Source organism: Bombus affinis, chromosome 14 (assembly GCF_024516045.1).
Source record: "Bombus affinis isolate iyBomAffi1 chromosome 14, iyBomAffi1.2, whole genome shotgun sequence".
Lineage (NCBI taxonomy): Eukaryota > Metazoa > Arthropoda > Insecta > Hymenoptera > Apidae > Bombus > Bombus affinis.
In genome coordinates this window covers 947,439-965,027 of record NC_066357.1, presented here as the reverse complement: position 1 = coordinate 965,027, position 17,589 = coordinate 947,439, and the positions used below count along the sequence as shown (strand labels likewise).

Genomic DNA, 17,589 nt, shown 5'->3' with positions numbered 1-17,589 from the left:
TCTGTGTAACTCGATCAACTCTGACAACAAAATTGTCTGAGCCTCCGCGATATCGAGCATCCTGTCGATAACGCGAAACAGATAAAAGAAGTCGAGCCCATCAATTGTAGCATTTAGCATCAGCTTCAGTATCAAATTGCTCGTATGAACAAAAGGACGAGAAATATGAGATACATTGGTGGTATAGTTTTTGTAAACTCTATCCTTATAACAGGCGTAATAATGTCGTCGTGGTCGACCAGACAACCGAAAAACGAGTTGAATGATTCGGATCATGAGTGCACCGTGAGCTTCAGGTAACATAGAAACTACCATATTCTTCGGTGTACGGTTGAACTGCGTTTATTTAAACTTATTGGACAAACAATTTGTATAATTGCGATTCATATAACCTACCTATCATTCCTCGTTTACACGATAGAAATGATTGATTTTAAGTGGAAAAAGTTCAATTAATCAGGCATTAACCAAGATTTCATTCCAATAAATGAAATTCAGATGAATGGAGATCTGCTGTACAAGAAGATCGTACAAGGTTGCAAACGAATGACAAAGGAACTTTTTTGTTTCAGTCGGAGGGAAGAACGATTCGTGCCGTATACGGAAACATACAGGGCTCGGAAATGGGGACTTTTTTATGTGATTAAGACTCGAACAAACTACAGGAGCGAGGTATGAAACAGGGAAAGATCAAAGTCATGAACGTCCAGTGACTATTTCCTTACCTGTGATATACTCTGTATCTTTAATCCTTTTAATTCCTAATTTGCTAGTCAATCAAAATTTTGAGGGAATGAAACATTTAGGCCTAATAAGGGTAAAATATGCCTAGCTCTAAAACCAATTGTACGAACAATTTTGGTAATATAAGATTGATCGATAGCTCGCTGAATCTCAAAACTGCGTGTAAAAAGTAGAAATTGCGTCTTATCATGTTGTTTTCCTGTAGTCTTCAAATATAATAATATGTACTTTACTTTTGATGTTATATATATGATGTTATATATATATATTTTTGCATTTGTGAACATTAATTAATGCCTATTAAGGATGTGTTGTAATGTGGATAATAAAAGATGGCTGTCTCGTATTAAATCGCTAATAGGAAGCGGATGTGCGATATGTAATATAGTAATAACCAAGTATTAGATAGTAATTGAGACCGAAACAAACCAAAGAAGCACAATTCCTTATAATTTGTAAGCGAAGCAATAAAGATATTATCTACATGTCATAAATGCATAAATATGCACAGTCTATCGATGAGAATCGCTATTACAGCTTAGCATCAATCTCTTCTGGTTTTCAGTACAGAACCACTTGGGTGACCGAGAAAAAGTGCTGCAGCGGTTACGTGAAAAACGACAACGTCTGCGTGCCAGTATGCTCGGTTCCTTGCATCAACGGAAGATGCGTAAAACCAAATACGTGCGAATGCGAACAAGGATTTAGCCACCAGTATCTATCATTCTTGTGCGAGCCAGTATGCGAAGGGAACTGCACGAACGGCGTTTGCCAGTCTCCTAATAAATGCATGTGCAACATTGGTTACGAATTGTCTTCTGACACGTTGCACTGTCAACCAGTTTGCCAGCAAAATTGTGAACAACTAAATGCTCGTTGCATGGGGCCGAACCATTGCGTCTGCAATCCAGGCTACGAGCTATCCGATTTACTGTGCAAGCCGATTTGTAAAATGCCATGTGAAAATGGCAAGTGCACAGCGCCGGATGTTTGCACTTGCAACGACGGTTACGAACCTGTGGATATGTTCACCTGCACGCCCAAGTGCGAGCAACCTTGTAAATACGGCAATTGCACGGCACCAAACAATTGTACATGCAACCCAGGATACCAACAGAACGAGGCCAAGGACTGTGAGCCGATCTGTAGCGAATCCTGCGTGAATGGAACTTGTATCGCCCCGGAAATCTGCAGCTGCGACCCAGGTTACGGATTATTGAACGATTCCAAGTATGTTTGCGAGCCCATGTGCGAAAAGGCTTGCGTAAATGGGACCTGCACAGCACCTGATATCTGTTCTTGCCACGACGGCTACCAAGTTAGCGGAGATGACACGATGAAACACGTGTGCGAACCAATTTGCGAGAAACCTTGCGGAAACGGAGCGTGCACCGCACCAGGAGTTTGCAACTGCATGGAGGGTTACTGGTTCGAGGAAGAGGAACGAACGTGCGTACCGTTTTGCAAGATTCCTTGTGAACCTGGCGGAACATGCGTGGCACCGGACACTTGCAGTTGCTTCGATGGATATCGAACGATCGATACGAACGTGAAGGAAAACGAAGTGAGTACAACTGTAATCTTTCAATTCGTGTCTTTTTAACTAGGAGCTTTAGAATCCAAATTTTGGTCCCTGCCGGTTACCCACACGCATACGCTGATGTACAGTGGATTGCATGCGTACAGACATATCTAGTGTGAAATTAAATTGTTCCTAGCTTGGAAAATAAGACTTATCCGATATTTGTGCACATAATAGTTTTTCACTCTCTTATCATATCCTTTATATATATATATAGGTCCTAGACAAAATCACAGATGGATATACATCAGCCTGTGAACCTATCTGCGAACCAAATTGCAAACATGGTAAATGCACGGCGCCGAATTTCTGCACTTGCAATGACAACTACACACGATCTTCAGATGGTCGGTGCATGCCAACCTGTTCCTCCTGTGAAAACGGTATCTGCGTTGCGCCACATGTATGCCAGTGTTTAGAAGGTTTCGTCAAGGAATCCGAAGGCTCGTGCGTAGCATTTTGCGAAAATAGCTGCGAGAACGGAAAATGCGTGGCACCAAACGAGTGCCGATGCGATATTGGCTTCGAAATGAGTGCGAATGGTATCTGCGTTAAGCCGTGTACACGCGTTTGCAAAGGTCATGGAGTATGCGTGGAGGACGAGAAACCGTGTGAATGTTCTTACGGATGGACAGGGTGGGATTGTGACCAACCCACTGTGTGCATTTTAGTAATGGATTTCGACGATAAGACCGTCAATCGGTGAGTATAATGGTAATACGAATTTGTTTTGCATTGAAGTACAGATTTAATGAACTTTTAAAAGAAAAATGTTTATAGACTTACGGTCCACAATGAGACGAATAGCACACAAATGGATGCCAGACATTACGCACCGTATTGCTACCAATGCAACGACACAGAGGGCAACAAAAGTTTCTGCTTTACTATAACCTCCGACCATGGTCCATCGACGGTTGGTTGTTTTGTCGAAAGAGGTACTTTCTTAATATATTCGCTATTACTAAAATATGACTGTTCCCCTATAGTAAAAAAGCTTTATATCTTTCACAATTACGTAAATCCACTGTCACACGCTGTAACTTACGCCGAATAATCTAATTCCAGATTCATTTCATATTTTGCTAATATAATCACGATAATTGCGTCTTGTAGCAATACTGATCGTATTTGGGAATATTTTATATAACACAAAGACTATGTAAGTTATATAACGTGAAATACAGAAACAAATATACAAACTTATATAATACACGTAATTCATACGAGGTTTCTATAGAGATTCAAATACTTTCGTAGAAAAGTCTAATTTTATATCGAAAATTCTCTATTGCATAGTTGTATGTTCTATTTCAAGAATCGCCGTGCTACCTATCTATGTATCACAGCAACATCAACACAGTGTCCAGGATGGTTGGAACATTAACAGCAATTACGATCATAATAATAGCGACCGCAACAACGGCAGCGTATTTCTTCATTCGTAGACAACGGAAAATAAAGACGCGCGCAGGTATTACGATAAGAATTAATAATAAAATAATAACGCGATAAACAACGTGATTTCCTCTTTTAATCTTTTTGTTTTTGTTTCTTCAGCCATCGTGCAAAATGATCTGTATCAAGAAACTATCACACACGAAGCAAACGAATGTCTCATTTCGGAAGAGGAAAGTCACGATGCAATCGTGAACGACACTGGGATAAATTAGAACAAACAAGAAAAGTACGAATCGGTATTTGAACGAGAATTTTCTCCTAGTAAATTCTCGGAGGATACGAAGATATACAGACGATATACAAGCTTCAGGAGGTGTACGATATCATCGCGTGAAAAACGGAACACCTACGACGATAGTATTAATACTTGAAACGCTACCTTCTGTATTAAATATACGAAAACGTTCTACAAAAGAAAAGAAGAAGGCTGTACTCGATTAACCATACCAATATCCTACAGCGACATCGAACGAAGCCAAATGATTCCCAATGCGATCCACGATCCTCCATTACGCCTTCCATATAATCATGTAGATATACCGTCAACGTCAACATGGAAAACATCGTCGAACGAAAACGATCGCGAAACGTACATACACACTGTGCATAATCGAGGAATCGAGATCGACATTCTTTCAGATCCTGACCTGCAAAGAGCGACCACCCTCCAAAACCAAGACGAAGCACAATGCTGAGAACTAGGTAGCCGGACGGCAGCGGACTAACCGAAATATCGGCGCGCACGATCGCATACGTATAATTCAAATCGCGTTGGTTTCAAGGTAGCCGGCTGGAAAGGTAACAAACCAATAATCCTTCACCCCCTGGTAGCTGGAAGTTGGACGACGACGAGAGGACGGAGCAGCCCTGATCTCGATCGACGCGGCACAAAGGGAGGAGAAAGGAAGGGGTCAACGGGTGGCATCGCGCAGCTGCAGTTGCGGTGGTCGACCGACTAGCGGAAGGAAGGCGTCAGTGAACGGGGGAGCACGGAACCGAAAACCGCGGTGGTACTCTGCCGACAGTCAGACAGTCGCCGTCGTCGGTCGTGCTGCTGCTGCCTACGAGTTACCGCTGCCGAAGACAGAGACAAAGATAACGAGAAAGACGACGCGTGTTTGAATAGTACGTGTGTCGGAGTCGAGGTGAACCGCTGGTGTTGTCGTGGCCAAGGTGTTTTACAGACGGTTCGACGCGATATAAGGCGCTTGTCAGAGGCGTCGAGGGCGAGAGGGCGTGCAGGAGGGTGGGAGGGGGGAGGGGGAGGGCAGGCGACGGGGAAGGATGTCGATGCGCCGCCGGTGGTCGGTTTCGGGGGTTGACTCGCGCCGCGGGGGCGATGAGCGCACTTCCCTCCGCCCTGAGACTGACCTGCTGCCGTTCCTGGCTCCTGCTTCTCATCTGCTTCGTTTTCCTGGTATCCGGCTGCAGTTGCGACACGCACCCGGATCGCCTGACCCGCAGATTACTGGCAGGTGATGACGTGCGCGGATCCAGCTACGACGACGACGACGCCGACGACGACGTGTATGACGACGACCAGGATTACCTCGAACACAACATCACTGCGGGTGAGTGTTCCACTCGTGGACCAGAAACCGTAAATGCTCGATATCGTTAATTCGACGCAGTACGGTATTACGATTCTAAAGAAAGCTATCGGCTTCTCCGAAACTGGTAAGACTGGTGAGAACGTCGAGTTCTCTGAGACTGATGATATTACGAGATATCGAGTTAGGGACTTCTGCTTAGATTTTGCAGTTTGATACATTGGTAGGCGATATGGACTATGTTCGTAACGAGTCTTTGACGACAAGTGGTGTAGTGGAACGGGAGAGAGGATGAGCAACAGGAACTAGCGAGAGTCTTAATAACGCGAACGGTCTCACAATTCAATGTATCGATCGCTGATCGGTACAAGAGTTACTATTAGATAATCATATACTACTTAGAAAATGATTCCCACCGATCCTGTTACTTTTCTCGTGAAACAAGGACGATCGAAGAAACGCGTGTGCCACGGGATTCTTGCCTCGCCTTCTTCGCGCATGCTCTGTACGAGTGTGCAAACACTTTGCTCCAGAATCTTCAGCCAGGGTGCAAACACTTGTTACTGTCATTGTTATCGTCATCTAGACGTTTTACCTCTGTCAGACGATAAGTAACCCTTGTCTGCCTCGTTAAATCCAACGAGAGGGCAGATGGTAAATGTTACAAACTACAAAGTTCAGCGATGCTTTCCTCGTTCTTCTCCGAATCCAATCATCGAACTTGCGGTCGTGTACAAATCTTCTGATACGACAGACGATATTCTAACTGATCGTGAGATCGTGTCAATGTTTTCTCGTATTCATCGAATCCCAAATTGTGACGCAATCTCGTAGAAATCGCATTGATGATCGTGGGAAAGCATCAAAGTCGAAGAGAGTAATAAAAATAAAGGAAGACAAAATATTTCACGTCAAAATTCGCGAGTGCGCCTGCGCATAGATGCAAGGGCAAGAAGAAACTGGTCCCTCTTGATTTTCGCGCCAACCACGCTGCCGGTATTGATTTTAATGGATGCTGCAAGCTCTCTCAATGTCTGCATGTGGGAGTTTGCACACTGCCTGCAGCTGCGTGAGATTTCAAAAAGATCTCTGTTTCTCCTTCTTCTCCGCTCCCTTCAGCCCGTGACACGTAACGCAGAGAAGGAGTAACGGTAGAAGGAGACAAACGTTAAAGAAGGAGAAATATGGTGCGTCATTTGCCCTTATTTCCTTGACGACATTCGCAGGAAATCTCCGCTCTGAAGTAGAGTTCGATGAGCGATGAAAACACATACACACACATTGGCGAATCGTAGCCTAATGATCGCGCGTCGTGAACTTCCTGAATCAGGTCAAAAAGCATAATTCTGCGTGCTCCGTTATTTACGCAACACAGCTGGGCTCGACCTCCTCCCATTCATCTGCAGTTCGAACGATCGATCGATCAGGGCAAACGCGAGCTCTGGGCTAGGAACGAAGAAACCTATTTCTAGGCGAAAACTCGTACGTAAGATGTTCTCCGTTGCACCATCCCGTGCGCCCTCGATGCGCTTAATTAGGGTACACGCGAGAACGTGACACGATATACCGCAGTTTAGCATGTGTTTCTGAATGTTTGCCAACGTAGCTGATCATCGTTATGTTACCTTCTTAAACCTGACCTATGCCATGATACATTTAATAACGATATAACGTGATAATTAAGGGGAAATCGATACTTGTCTGGCTCAGTGCCTGCGCCTGGTAACCTGACACAAACGGCGCAATTATCCCGAGGAAATATGTCCTGGTAATTTTCTCCGTCAGTTTTCCTTGGATGAAAACAAGTTACATTAATCATTCGGTTAACGGCTAATAGAATAATATAATTCATCCGTGCATAAACTTATTGTGAATTTATATTTCACCGAAATATGGCCGAATATTTCACCGTTTCGTGTTAGAATTACATACTGTGATGATCCTAAATTCACAAGTTTGAAACACAATTTTAAAAAATGAGGCCTTCGACGCGATTTCGTCGTTCTTGATTCTCGTCTTATTTCGAGCCACAAAATCTCCCTGACGTTTCTTCCCTGAATTTAGAACCACGATATATAGAATCATTGGAAAATCGACGCAGTTCCGACATCATTTACAAAAGCGCACCAGATATCAAACATCTTTTGATGCGAGAAAGTGGCCTGGATAGAGTGTATAACAATGGCTTCTTTGCTTCGTTAATCGTTCAGAATGTATGCGCATTCGTGGCTCGACAAACAGACGCCCGTGACAACGCGCCTAGGCTGCACGTCAAAAGCAGAACAAAGACGCGTATCGAAACCGGGAATAATAGTTGAAAGAGGAACGATACCTCCATTGGAGACCGAAGCGACAGTGACAATAACGAAAATAACTGAGAGCACTCTTCGGAATGAATGGACCTTCTTCTGCAAAAATGTTACCACTAAGGTAGCTGTGGCGCGTAGCTATCTGTGAAAAATGATTATTATCCCTGCTACAAAGTTGCGTGTCTCAATTTTTTTGACAATTGAATTTTCTGTTTGTCGATCTCGCGCTAGTTTCAACTAAAGAGAAAAAGAAGGCAATCTTTTACAAGTAACAACGATCGTTTCACATCTTTCTCGAATCAAACAAATTTTGTGCCGATAGGGAGACACGACTTGGTCGCAAGTTGATTGAAATTGAATAAAACTGAATTCTACCGTGCGATCAATGGAATTCTGAAATTTGGACGGAAGAAAGTACGGAGCGTGGCCCCGATACGATAGTCGTCTGGAACAATAGCGTACGCTATTTAAGGAAACAACCTACATATTTCATCTACTATTGAGAAACGTTGTAGATAATCCGGTATGCTATCGATTTCGTCTGTTTTCAGCGAAGGGGCAGTACCTGGGCTCGCCGTGCGATGTCTCGTGCAATCCGGAACTGCAGCACGTGTTCTGCAACACAGTCACTGGTTTCTGCGAGTGCGAGAAATTCTATCCAGTTCGTCTCGGGCCTACCAAAGGATGTGCCAAACGTACGTAGCTCGTTTCACACCCGATTCCATGTTATTTTCACCTTCAAGTAGATCGTTCCGATAGCGAGAATTACCGCGGTAACGCAGACCGCTAAAGTGGAAAAAATAAACGTGGATTATTCTGTCCAATCCGAACGACTATGTTTTACGTGGTTCTCATCTTCATCTCGCGGCGATTATTCGACAACTCGATTCGTTGCTTCGACGCGTTTCTTTAAGTTTGATGAGAATCAATTGGATGCCTATTTTTCTTATGTAATTTTCCTTCTATTTTTGAATAGCGCAATTAATTCTAAACTCGTCGCTTCGATACTTATTTCTTCGAATTTAAAGAAAATCAATCGTTGACCATTTATTCGTATACTTCTTTCTCGAACGTTAAATATATAGCATATTTGATTTTGTTTTTATTTAAGAACACAGTATCGCGTGGAATATTTCGACATATTCGCATTATCATCCCACATGGAAGATCGAAAACGTATCACGTTTTGATAAAAGCAACGACAAAACAAGTAACAAGTAACCGGTTTTCCAGCTAAAAGACTCGGGGAGCAATGTTTCTATCGCGCGACTTGCACTTTTGCGGATCAACACTCGACCTGCACCCAGGTGCAGCACAATGCTGTGTGCGACTGCGAACAAGGTTACCATAGGGTCGCCCTATCCAGGCCTAACAAGAAGGTGTTCTGCGCCGAAGGTACACTGTGCCAACTTATTGTCACACTGATTACATCATCGCCAAAGTCAACCGTACCCGACCTTCATACGTGAAATATCTAATTACGAGGAAAAGAATCTTCATTACATACATATACGACATAGATTCTAGTTTTCTGTTCCCTTTCATATTCATATTGCAATTTAAATAGTAACGATTGATGCCACCAAGGACAATTTACCATTTATGACAAATTATAACATGGTAGTTCGAAAAGTGAATTTTCTGCATGCACTTAGTTCTAATTCAGTGACTAATCGTTGTATGCACTGATACAGTCAAGATACGAATCAACATCGCATAAAATAGTTTTTCGTAAGCATGCACACACTTCTAAAGAAGCCAAGTTCGGAATTGAAACATAGCATTGTAATCTGTTGGCAGATCTGGTGCTGATAACGACCGATATTCCTACCCTGCTCTGCATAGCATCGGGAATAGCGGTATTCACAGCGATGATATGCTTCGTGCTCAAGTTATTCAGTCGTGCGAGATACTCAAGGCCACGGCACTATGCCAACGCCAATCACGCGCCGCCCATGTTGTTCTCTAGCGACACAGGTGAGTACTCGTTTAAACGATCGACGATCAAGATACAAACAGTCACTCGCTCAAATAAAATATTTGAATACCTACGAAAACATGTAGTTGTATTCTGTATAGTATCATAATGTCGAACATACGGGCTCTTTACTTCATAGCGAAACAATTTTCATTAGGTCGAAAAAAATTGTATATCAAAGGAGTTAGGCGATTAAGATTCAAATTCAGAACGAAAGAAGAGTCCAAATTCCCATAGGAAATATTATTCTTAACGAAAACGACCCAACAGGTATCCCACTGACGCTTCACGGTGGCCGACCATCCTCGCGCTCCAGTCAGAGGAGCAGCACAGGGGGACCTTTGACCTACGCGTTCTCGAGGAGGCCAAGTAGTGGTGGTAGCCGTGGTCCACTGGTACCAGCGTCGAGAGCAGGTGCGGCACGTGCCGCCGCCATCTTGCTTATATCGTGTCACCTGCAGGCGACCAAAGGCGGGAACAAGCATCGACGTACCCTTAGCGACGTAGCTGAGGGATCGTCCGACGGCCTCGGTAGACGATCAACGATCTCTTTCTAACTATCCTTTTCTGTCTTCTATTCTCACTTTTATCTGTCCGCGTCTCTCACATTCTCTACACCATCTGTGTGTCTTCTGTTTCTACGTATTCTTCTTCCTCTTCCTCTTCTTCTTCTTCTTTTTCTTTTTCTTTTTCTTCTTCTTCTACTTCTTCTTCTTCTTCTTCGACTCGTTCGAATCGCCCCGTCCTCTTTCTTTCGTCATTCGTTTAAGGTTTAACCCTTTGTGGTTGTATGTCTGCTCTTTTATCAATTTTATGTTCCAATCATACGACAATTCTCGGACACTAAAGAACAATTCTGATTTTATATCATATTGAGCTAACGAACATTTTTTTCGTGCATTATAGTGTATTATTTCTTATCTAGAAAAAATATGTGCGTTATATAAGTAAATAAGATGTACATTTCTGCCAACTACGTTAGTAAAGAACACTCGAACATTTAACTTTTAATAAGGAATATATCCAACGACAATGTCTAATGCATCGTGATATTCAATTATTGATACGAGTCAGTGTACCAAATATAGTATGGTTGAATTTTATTTTGATTATTTGGACATTACGTTTCACTAGATTATTAGTGTTTCTTCGATGAAAATTAATTCCGATTACAAGACACCCATGTCTGAGCTCGATACGACCTCAAAGTGTTGATCGTAGAGTGTTTCGCGAATTTTGACGTAGACATAAAAAATTTAGCTTTGGAAAGAAGCTAAAGCGATTAACCACGTGAAATCACTAATATCTTTCCTAATTCTATAACGATCACCTTCTTAATTCTAATTTCTTTTGTCTGTTTTCTACACGAATCTATCGTCATTTTATTTCTTGTCCTTCTCTCACCATTTTTTTGCATTCTATCCTGCACGAGTCGCCTCTCAAGCGGGCGACAACGATGACGAAGAAGAAGATGGTGGTGGTGCTTTGAGTCGTGCCATACCGTTGTCGCTGTTGTGTCGTAGTCGTTGTTATTGATATTTAGCACCCCGATTATCCAGCTTCCCCCTCGCGTTCACCGCGTTCCATTATTCGTCTCGTTGTCCTATATTGACTCTTACGTAACGATCTTTGATTACACCGAAGCAAAATCGATATCACGACGAGGCTTAAAGGAACGAGGAAAACGCGAACTCCGATCACGTTTTATCCTCCTGGACACGAACAACCCACCCTTCTTTCTCTGTTGTTTTCCCACGGTTAGAACGTTGGAATTTTTGTTCGAATTGCGTTACATTCGCCTAACAATGGCCGTGACAGTACTACCGATCCGGATAATCCCAAAATTACAGGAGCAAAAAAAAGAAAACAAAAAAACAATATCTGCGTATATGTATCACTCCTCCGAAGTCGTATCTTACACACTCATCCCGAATAGATAAAAAAGAATAATTTACCGATAAGAAAAACCACGTACACATACGTGTGGCATATTTATATCGTGAATCAAACACAAATGCTACATTGTCACGTGAAATGTGATTCTAATGTGTATCCAATATAATATAAAGCGCTGCACGAGTGTGTTACGAGATAGCAAGATGGCAGCGGCCGATTTCGTTGCTCGTTAACGAACGAACGTTCTCTGGTAAGACGTAGAGAGACACGAAATCTTTACGCACTAGCTAGCTCGCCGCACACGCACGCAAAATAAAAAAAAGTACAGTGCCGGTTCGCATGCGAGGGGTCAGCTTCTTTTACCAATTTTAACTTAAACGCGCCGAATTTTTAACGAACGCATCTACTTTTCTTTCACTACGCAAAATCGAGTGGTGGGGAAACGGGAGAAAATTAAATTTTCTAATTAAGTCTGCTACGTTTTTCAGCTGCTACGTTTTACCGCTGCCACGTTCTTCCGCTGCTACGTTTTTCCGCTACTACATTTTATTTGCTGCGCTTTAAAAAAGTCGCCGCTTATATTTCTTTTCTTTTTTTGTCAACAGCTGTATCGAGAACGAACGCTAAGGAATAAAATGAAAAAAATATATAGTATATTCGTCTTCTATTTGCCTGTTTGTTGCTTTCTCATTTCTCTGTGTGTTTATTAAAGATCGATTTTACAAGTTTCGACGACGATCAAAAGTTGCTTCGATAAAGGATCGATTACATTAAAAGAATGACCTACGTGTTTTGAAAAAAAAATGGAAATAATTGTGCACGGATTTTATATATGCTGAATGCGCCTGCTGGAAATCGAAGGACAGACGTACATATCTCGAACGAAGCTTCTCTATATGCAACAGGATGCACGCGTATAACTGTTACTCTTTCTCTGTCTGGCTGCATTTTCTGTCGCCTTTTGTACGCGTTGTCAATCAATAAGAACCGCTAACAAGCTCCGTGATTTAGAAACACTTAAACAGCTCGCTAGCATGTTCGCATCCCCGCGTACACGTACACGTATATACGCGCAACGGCTCTTACGTTCACGTAATAATTTCGCGAAATTAAATTCCTAACGAGGATCAAGAATTTGTTCGGAATTATTAATAACGGCCTGCGTATATTTTGTTTGCTTCGACATCCACTCGAAATTGCACGAAACTACACGATCAAAACATCGTACAATGCAGAAAATGTTCACCGTGTTAGCGATTCAAAAACGCAAACGTGGAGGAAAGATTGTGAGCGTTCGCTTTCGTACGTGCTTGCTTCATGCTGAAAAAGGCCGCTTGTTATTCCTCTTACGTTACATAACACCATGCAATGCTCGCTGTCGATGGACAATATCTACACGATGACAATTTGCACAGTCACTCGAACACCGAAAAGTCAAAGTCCCAAATTTCTTCGATCAACAGGCAAAAAACATTTCACATCCGTTCGTTTTCCTTCTGATCCTTATCCACTTTCTACAAACTTAATTCCCGTTCGCAACTCTCTTTGAAATTCGCCTGTCTCGCGCGGAATCCTAATTTCGAGCCTCTTTCTTTTCCCTATCGGCTTTCCCGAAAATAATCACAGCACAGAGCGTCAAAAGCTTCTACGTTCGACGATCTTGTAAAATTAAAGAAATCAACTGATGCGACCATCGAGCTTGCATACTTCCATGTACGAAGAATTAGTTAGCGACCGAGGGATCTCGTTGATTCGACAACCAGCACCAGTAACTACGTACCGCTCCTATATGTATAGCAGAATATTGATAGAAACGATCGATAGAAACGTTTTACAGAGGCCGAGAGTCACGCTGGTATTAGCCGAGCAGTCGCAATTAGATTTCGTATTTCTGATTGATCTCTAAGCCTAGCTAATTGACTCTTAGCGTAGCGGGAGGGAACAGCCGGGTGACGGCAGGGGGGCGGATGGGGATTGGACGTATAATTCTCTGTCACGACTTCTGGAATAAAATTTTACCCGTTGTTTCCTCGATAGGTTCTCGTCGCCCTAGCTTAACGTCGGTTCACAGTTCGACATCCTCGGCCCGTAGTTACAGCGCTCGACGACTCGAAAAGGAGAGAAACGAAAAGGAGCAACGACAGGCGTTGCAGGAACTCAGGCTGGCCAAACAGCGGGAGCAACAGCAGCAACAACAGCAACAGATCGCCCCTACGCCTAGTCCTAGAACTCCGCATTCTATGGACGAGCTGTTGCCATCCGTGGAGGAAGGAAAGGAAGTGTTTTATAACGAGGTATTTTATAGAAACATTAGGTGCGTCGATTCGTTCAGTACCTAATTGATCCTTTCGACGCCAACTTACATTACAACTTATAACGTAAGAATTTATAATTTACCAATTAGAACGCAATTGCCTGCCAAGCTATTCGGTATTGAAAAAAGTGTTTCAAGCTGAAGCTAAATTAATTTAGACGTCTGACAATTATAATTCTTCTTCCACGATTTATCCCCCTGTATTCAGCGATCTGAACCAATTTTAAAGCTACCCTAACACTACTTAAATCCCAAATAATTCTCAGTCCCGCATTGAAACGTTGGGGTACACTAGCAGGTGCCGACCGCATCGGACATGACCGAAGAAACGCCAGCGAAAGCGACAGCTATTACGACAACCAACGTGAACGCGACCAGATTCGGTGAAATGGTTCCCGTCACGACCTCGACAACGTCCATCTTCGAAACGAACATCGCACCCCGTGCCACCGGTGACATCTTTCAAGTGTAGTTAAGGACTAGAAATATCGACGAACTCGTAACTCACACGTGACTCAAATCGAATGGTTACAAGTCAGTGAAGAGACGTTAGTAAATTCAATACATGAACATGTAGCAGCACAGTTCCGAATCGTATAAAACAAAAACAAGAAGATAATGTCCCGAGTTTAAGAGAAAAGAGAAAATAAATAAATAAAATGGCTAAAAACGTCACGCGCCTAAGAGATAAACGGCTAAAACAAAGGGAAGTGCACGTGTAAGATGCTCTGTCACGGACGCGGTGCTCGAATGAGAAGAAACTGTAGACAAAAGGTACAAAGGAGATCGCTAAGTTGTTAAAGTTGAAGTTTTGCTTGTGCCACGCGCGAAGGCCTAGAATTTACTCTAAAATGATACGTTTTTATTAAAGCTAGGTGCAAAATGATATGTACCTGGACGTTAAGCCAGCTCTGAGTATTTAAAAAATGAATATAAAAACGCGAGATTGAATCGAAGTTAAAATCGTTCAGTGCTAAAATACGTAAGATTCGGGAGTATATGTGAAACCTGAACGTAGGTGCGGGAGAATACGAAGTTGTACCTGAATATAGAGGTGGTACGTACCGTGTATTTAAGGGTTCAGAAGTTTTCAGCGGAATTCTGATCCGGTAGCGGAAGATTCTTTGTCCGTAATGGTTACAAAATTCAGATGACATCTTTCGGATAATTTACGTGCGTTATAAATCCCAAGAGTATAATTTTTAAATGACAAAAAATTTTTCGATCGAATGCTACTTCCCAAATAGAATTTCCTAATTACGAAACTTTTGCAAAACTTGTAATCTTTTAAAACTTTTTGAACTGTTCCTTTATCCTTCTTTGTAAAACGATATTAAAACAGCAAAGCACGAAATTTTATAATAGCTGTAACTCGTTTCGAATTTTTGTCCCTTTACGGACAAGAGGAAGAGTGGAGTTGGTATTCCAGATGATTTTTTACGGCTTAAATTTTTTAAGCATTTACGGATCATTGGTTCGACGATAGAATTTTTTACAATAATTCGAACGATTATTACGAGCAAAAGCGGGTGATCGAACACAAAAAAAGAATCGAGCTTCGAGTCAACAGTTCGATGCTTTGTGAATTAACTCTTCGACGATACCACGATACCCTGTTTACTACGATTTACTTACGTATCAGTCTAATTGTTTTTCCAAGTAGGAACGAAATTAGGTTACAAACGAAGATTTTACCAATTTAAGAAACGCAACGCTAAACTACATAGTTCTTACTCGTTGTTTCTTTGTACCTTACCGATAACTTCTTACTATGCATTTAATCACATATCAACAATGGAAGAAAATGATGCCAGTTTTAAACGAATTGTTCGAGATACTAGAGAAGAAGATGGAAAAATAATTATCATATTATTTCTATAACTATTTACGGCAATATGCCAAATCACATGGTTATATTCGGTAGAAGAGAACAATAATTGCCATAAATGTTTTGCCTGAAAATTAACTCAAACTTTGTATTATCATGTATTTAGAAAGCACAAAGAAAAAAACATGCTATGTCCATGTACATATTTCGTTTTGTGTAAAAAGATATTGATATACCGATACGTTCGATCGTTTCGTTTGCTCGAACCGACTTAGCGATAAAAAAAAAAACAATTGGCAGGGCATTCTCGAGTGGGTCGAGGCTAAATATACCTCTAATCTTAGGTAAATTACTCTGTGACAACTAAATAGAAAAACGTGAAAGATATCGGGCTGGTGCTTGGACGCACACAACGATGTGGCACCAGCAAGAATCGTGCAAAAAGAAACGCTACAAAAAATAAGAAAATATGCAAAAAACTGTGCTACCATTATTGCGATCTCGTAATCTCGCTTCTCTGCGACCGAAACTGCGTGAAGCACGAGCGGTTTCTCTCTTTTCCCTCGCTTTTTCTCCGGTGAACGCACTTTGACCAAAAATCCAATTTGAACACACGCGTTACGAAAATCAAAATGAAAGAAAACTCGTTTCGTCGTGTGTTACTCCCTCAGAGATACGAAATTATTTATCTCGAATTGAACAACTCGTTCGAGATACATTGTGCAAATTAGACAATTAAATATTTCTCGTTCCCGTTTGACGATCCGTGACGAACCGCTACTTTATGGCATACGATCACGAAATATTACGAAAGAGTAATTTCTGCAGAGAAGAAACGGATGAAAAATGAACGACATAATTTAAGTACGTTTCTGTTCCCGTTTGTTAAATTAATCGTCGTTGAATCCTCTTTCTTTCTTTTTTTTTCTTTGTAATTGTTTGTTTAAATGCCAATGTAAACCGTCTCGTTGCATCGGTGCATACGATTTTTTCGAGTCGCTTGACTCGCCAATGTAAATTGTAGAAATAAAAACAATCGTTAAAAACAAATTATATATATTCTATATATACATATTCTATATATACATGTATATACGTAAGAAAGCAAACATGCACGAGGTGCTGTGTGGAATTTCACCGAAAGCGAAACTGACAACCATAAAAAGAGAAAGAGAGAGAGAGAGAGCAACATCCCTTGTCTATATAGAACGAGAGAACAATTAAACAAAAGAGAAAAATATCAAAAAACGTGTATCAACATCTCGTGTTCGAATAATTACGCTGCCTTTCCTGATCAAATAATAAGTAAATAAATCTAAAAGAAGAATAAGAAAAGAAACACAGTAACAGAAATACAGAGAGAGAAAGAGAAGAAGAAGAAGAAAAAAGATATAGAAACGAGAGTCTTAAGAACGTTCTTGCGACTACGCGATTCTACGTTGTAAGTGTTTGCGTGAACGAAGTCATTGAATCATTGTTACACACATACACACGCGCACACACAAAAAAAACAAAACACACATTCATGTCCTCCCCAGCAAACGAGAGATACGATAAAAAAAGGATTTAAAAAACAGAGCATATAAAGGCGCGCGGTATGGCGACGATTACACACCCAATCTATCGAAATCGATCGTATTCGAACGATTGCCAGTCTCTATTAAAACACACCGAAGGGATTTAAATTCTAATGAATTATATCGCCACAAACCCGCATATTATTATGATTATGATTATTATTATTACGAGATGATTCGACTCGACCCCCTGCCTGATTTCTAAAAACCGAAGAAACGAACAGAGAGATTCAAAAAACGGTCGATGTTCAACGTTATCGTTTTATTCTATTTTAAATGTTTACTGTATAATAAAATTGTAATATAGTCGTTGGGCGAATAAAGCTCGTTTTTCGATATACATATACCAC

General features: G+C 41.5%; 2 protein-coding genes across 5 annotated transcripts; both read left to right on the top strand.

Moving 5' to 3' along the window:
• The first annotated feature begins 130 nt into the window (after positions 1-130).
• LOC126924263 (multiple epidermal growth factor-like domains protein 10) lies at positions 131-4,608 on the top strand. The gene is made up of 7 exons (XM_050738552.1): positions 131-296; positions 573-672; positions 1,310-2,308; positions 2,544-3,028; positions 3,107-3,264; positions 3,645-3,800; positions 3,887-4,608. The coding sequence occupies exons 1-7, from the start codon at positions 145-147 to the stop codon at positions 3,997-3,999; spliced, it is 2,163 nt and encodes a 720-aa protein (XP_050594509.1). The 5' UTR covers positions 131-144; the 3' UTR covers positions 4,000-4,608.
• Positions 4,609-5,052: 444 nt separating this feature from the next.
• On the top strand, positions 5,053-17,583 carry LOC126924268 (uncharacterized). 4 transcript variants are annotated; one of them, XM_050738563.1, is made up of 7 exons: positions 5,053-5,358; positions 8,198-8,341; positions 8,880-9,041; positions 9,447-9,623; positions 9,895-10,038; positions 13,558-13,814; positions 14,130-17,583. In XM_050738563.1, the coding sequence occupies exons 1-7, from the start codon at positions 5,127-5,129 to the stop codon at positions 14,304-14,306; spliced, it is 1,293 nt and encodes a 430-aa protein (XP_050594520.1). In that variant the 5' UTR covers positions 5,053-5,126; the 3' UTR covers positions 14,307-17,583. The 4 variants fall into 4 exon arrangements, with proteins under 4 accessions (XP_050594520.1, XP_050594519.1, XP_050594518.1 ...); XM_050738562.1 differs by having other exon boundaries at positions 9,895-10,155; positions 14,133-17,583; XM_050738561.1 differs by having other exon boundaries at positions 9,895-10,155.
• Positions 17,584-17,589: the final 6 nt, after the last annotated feature.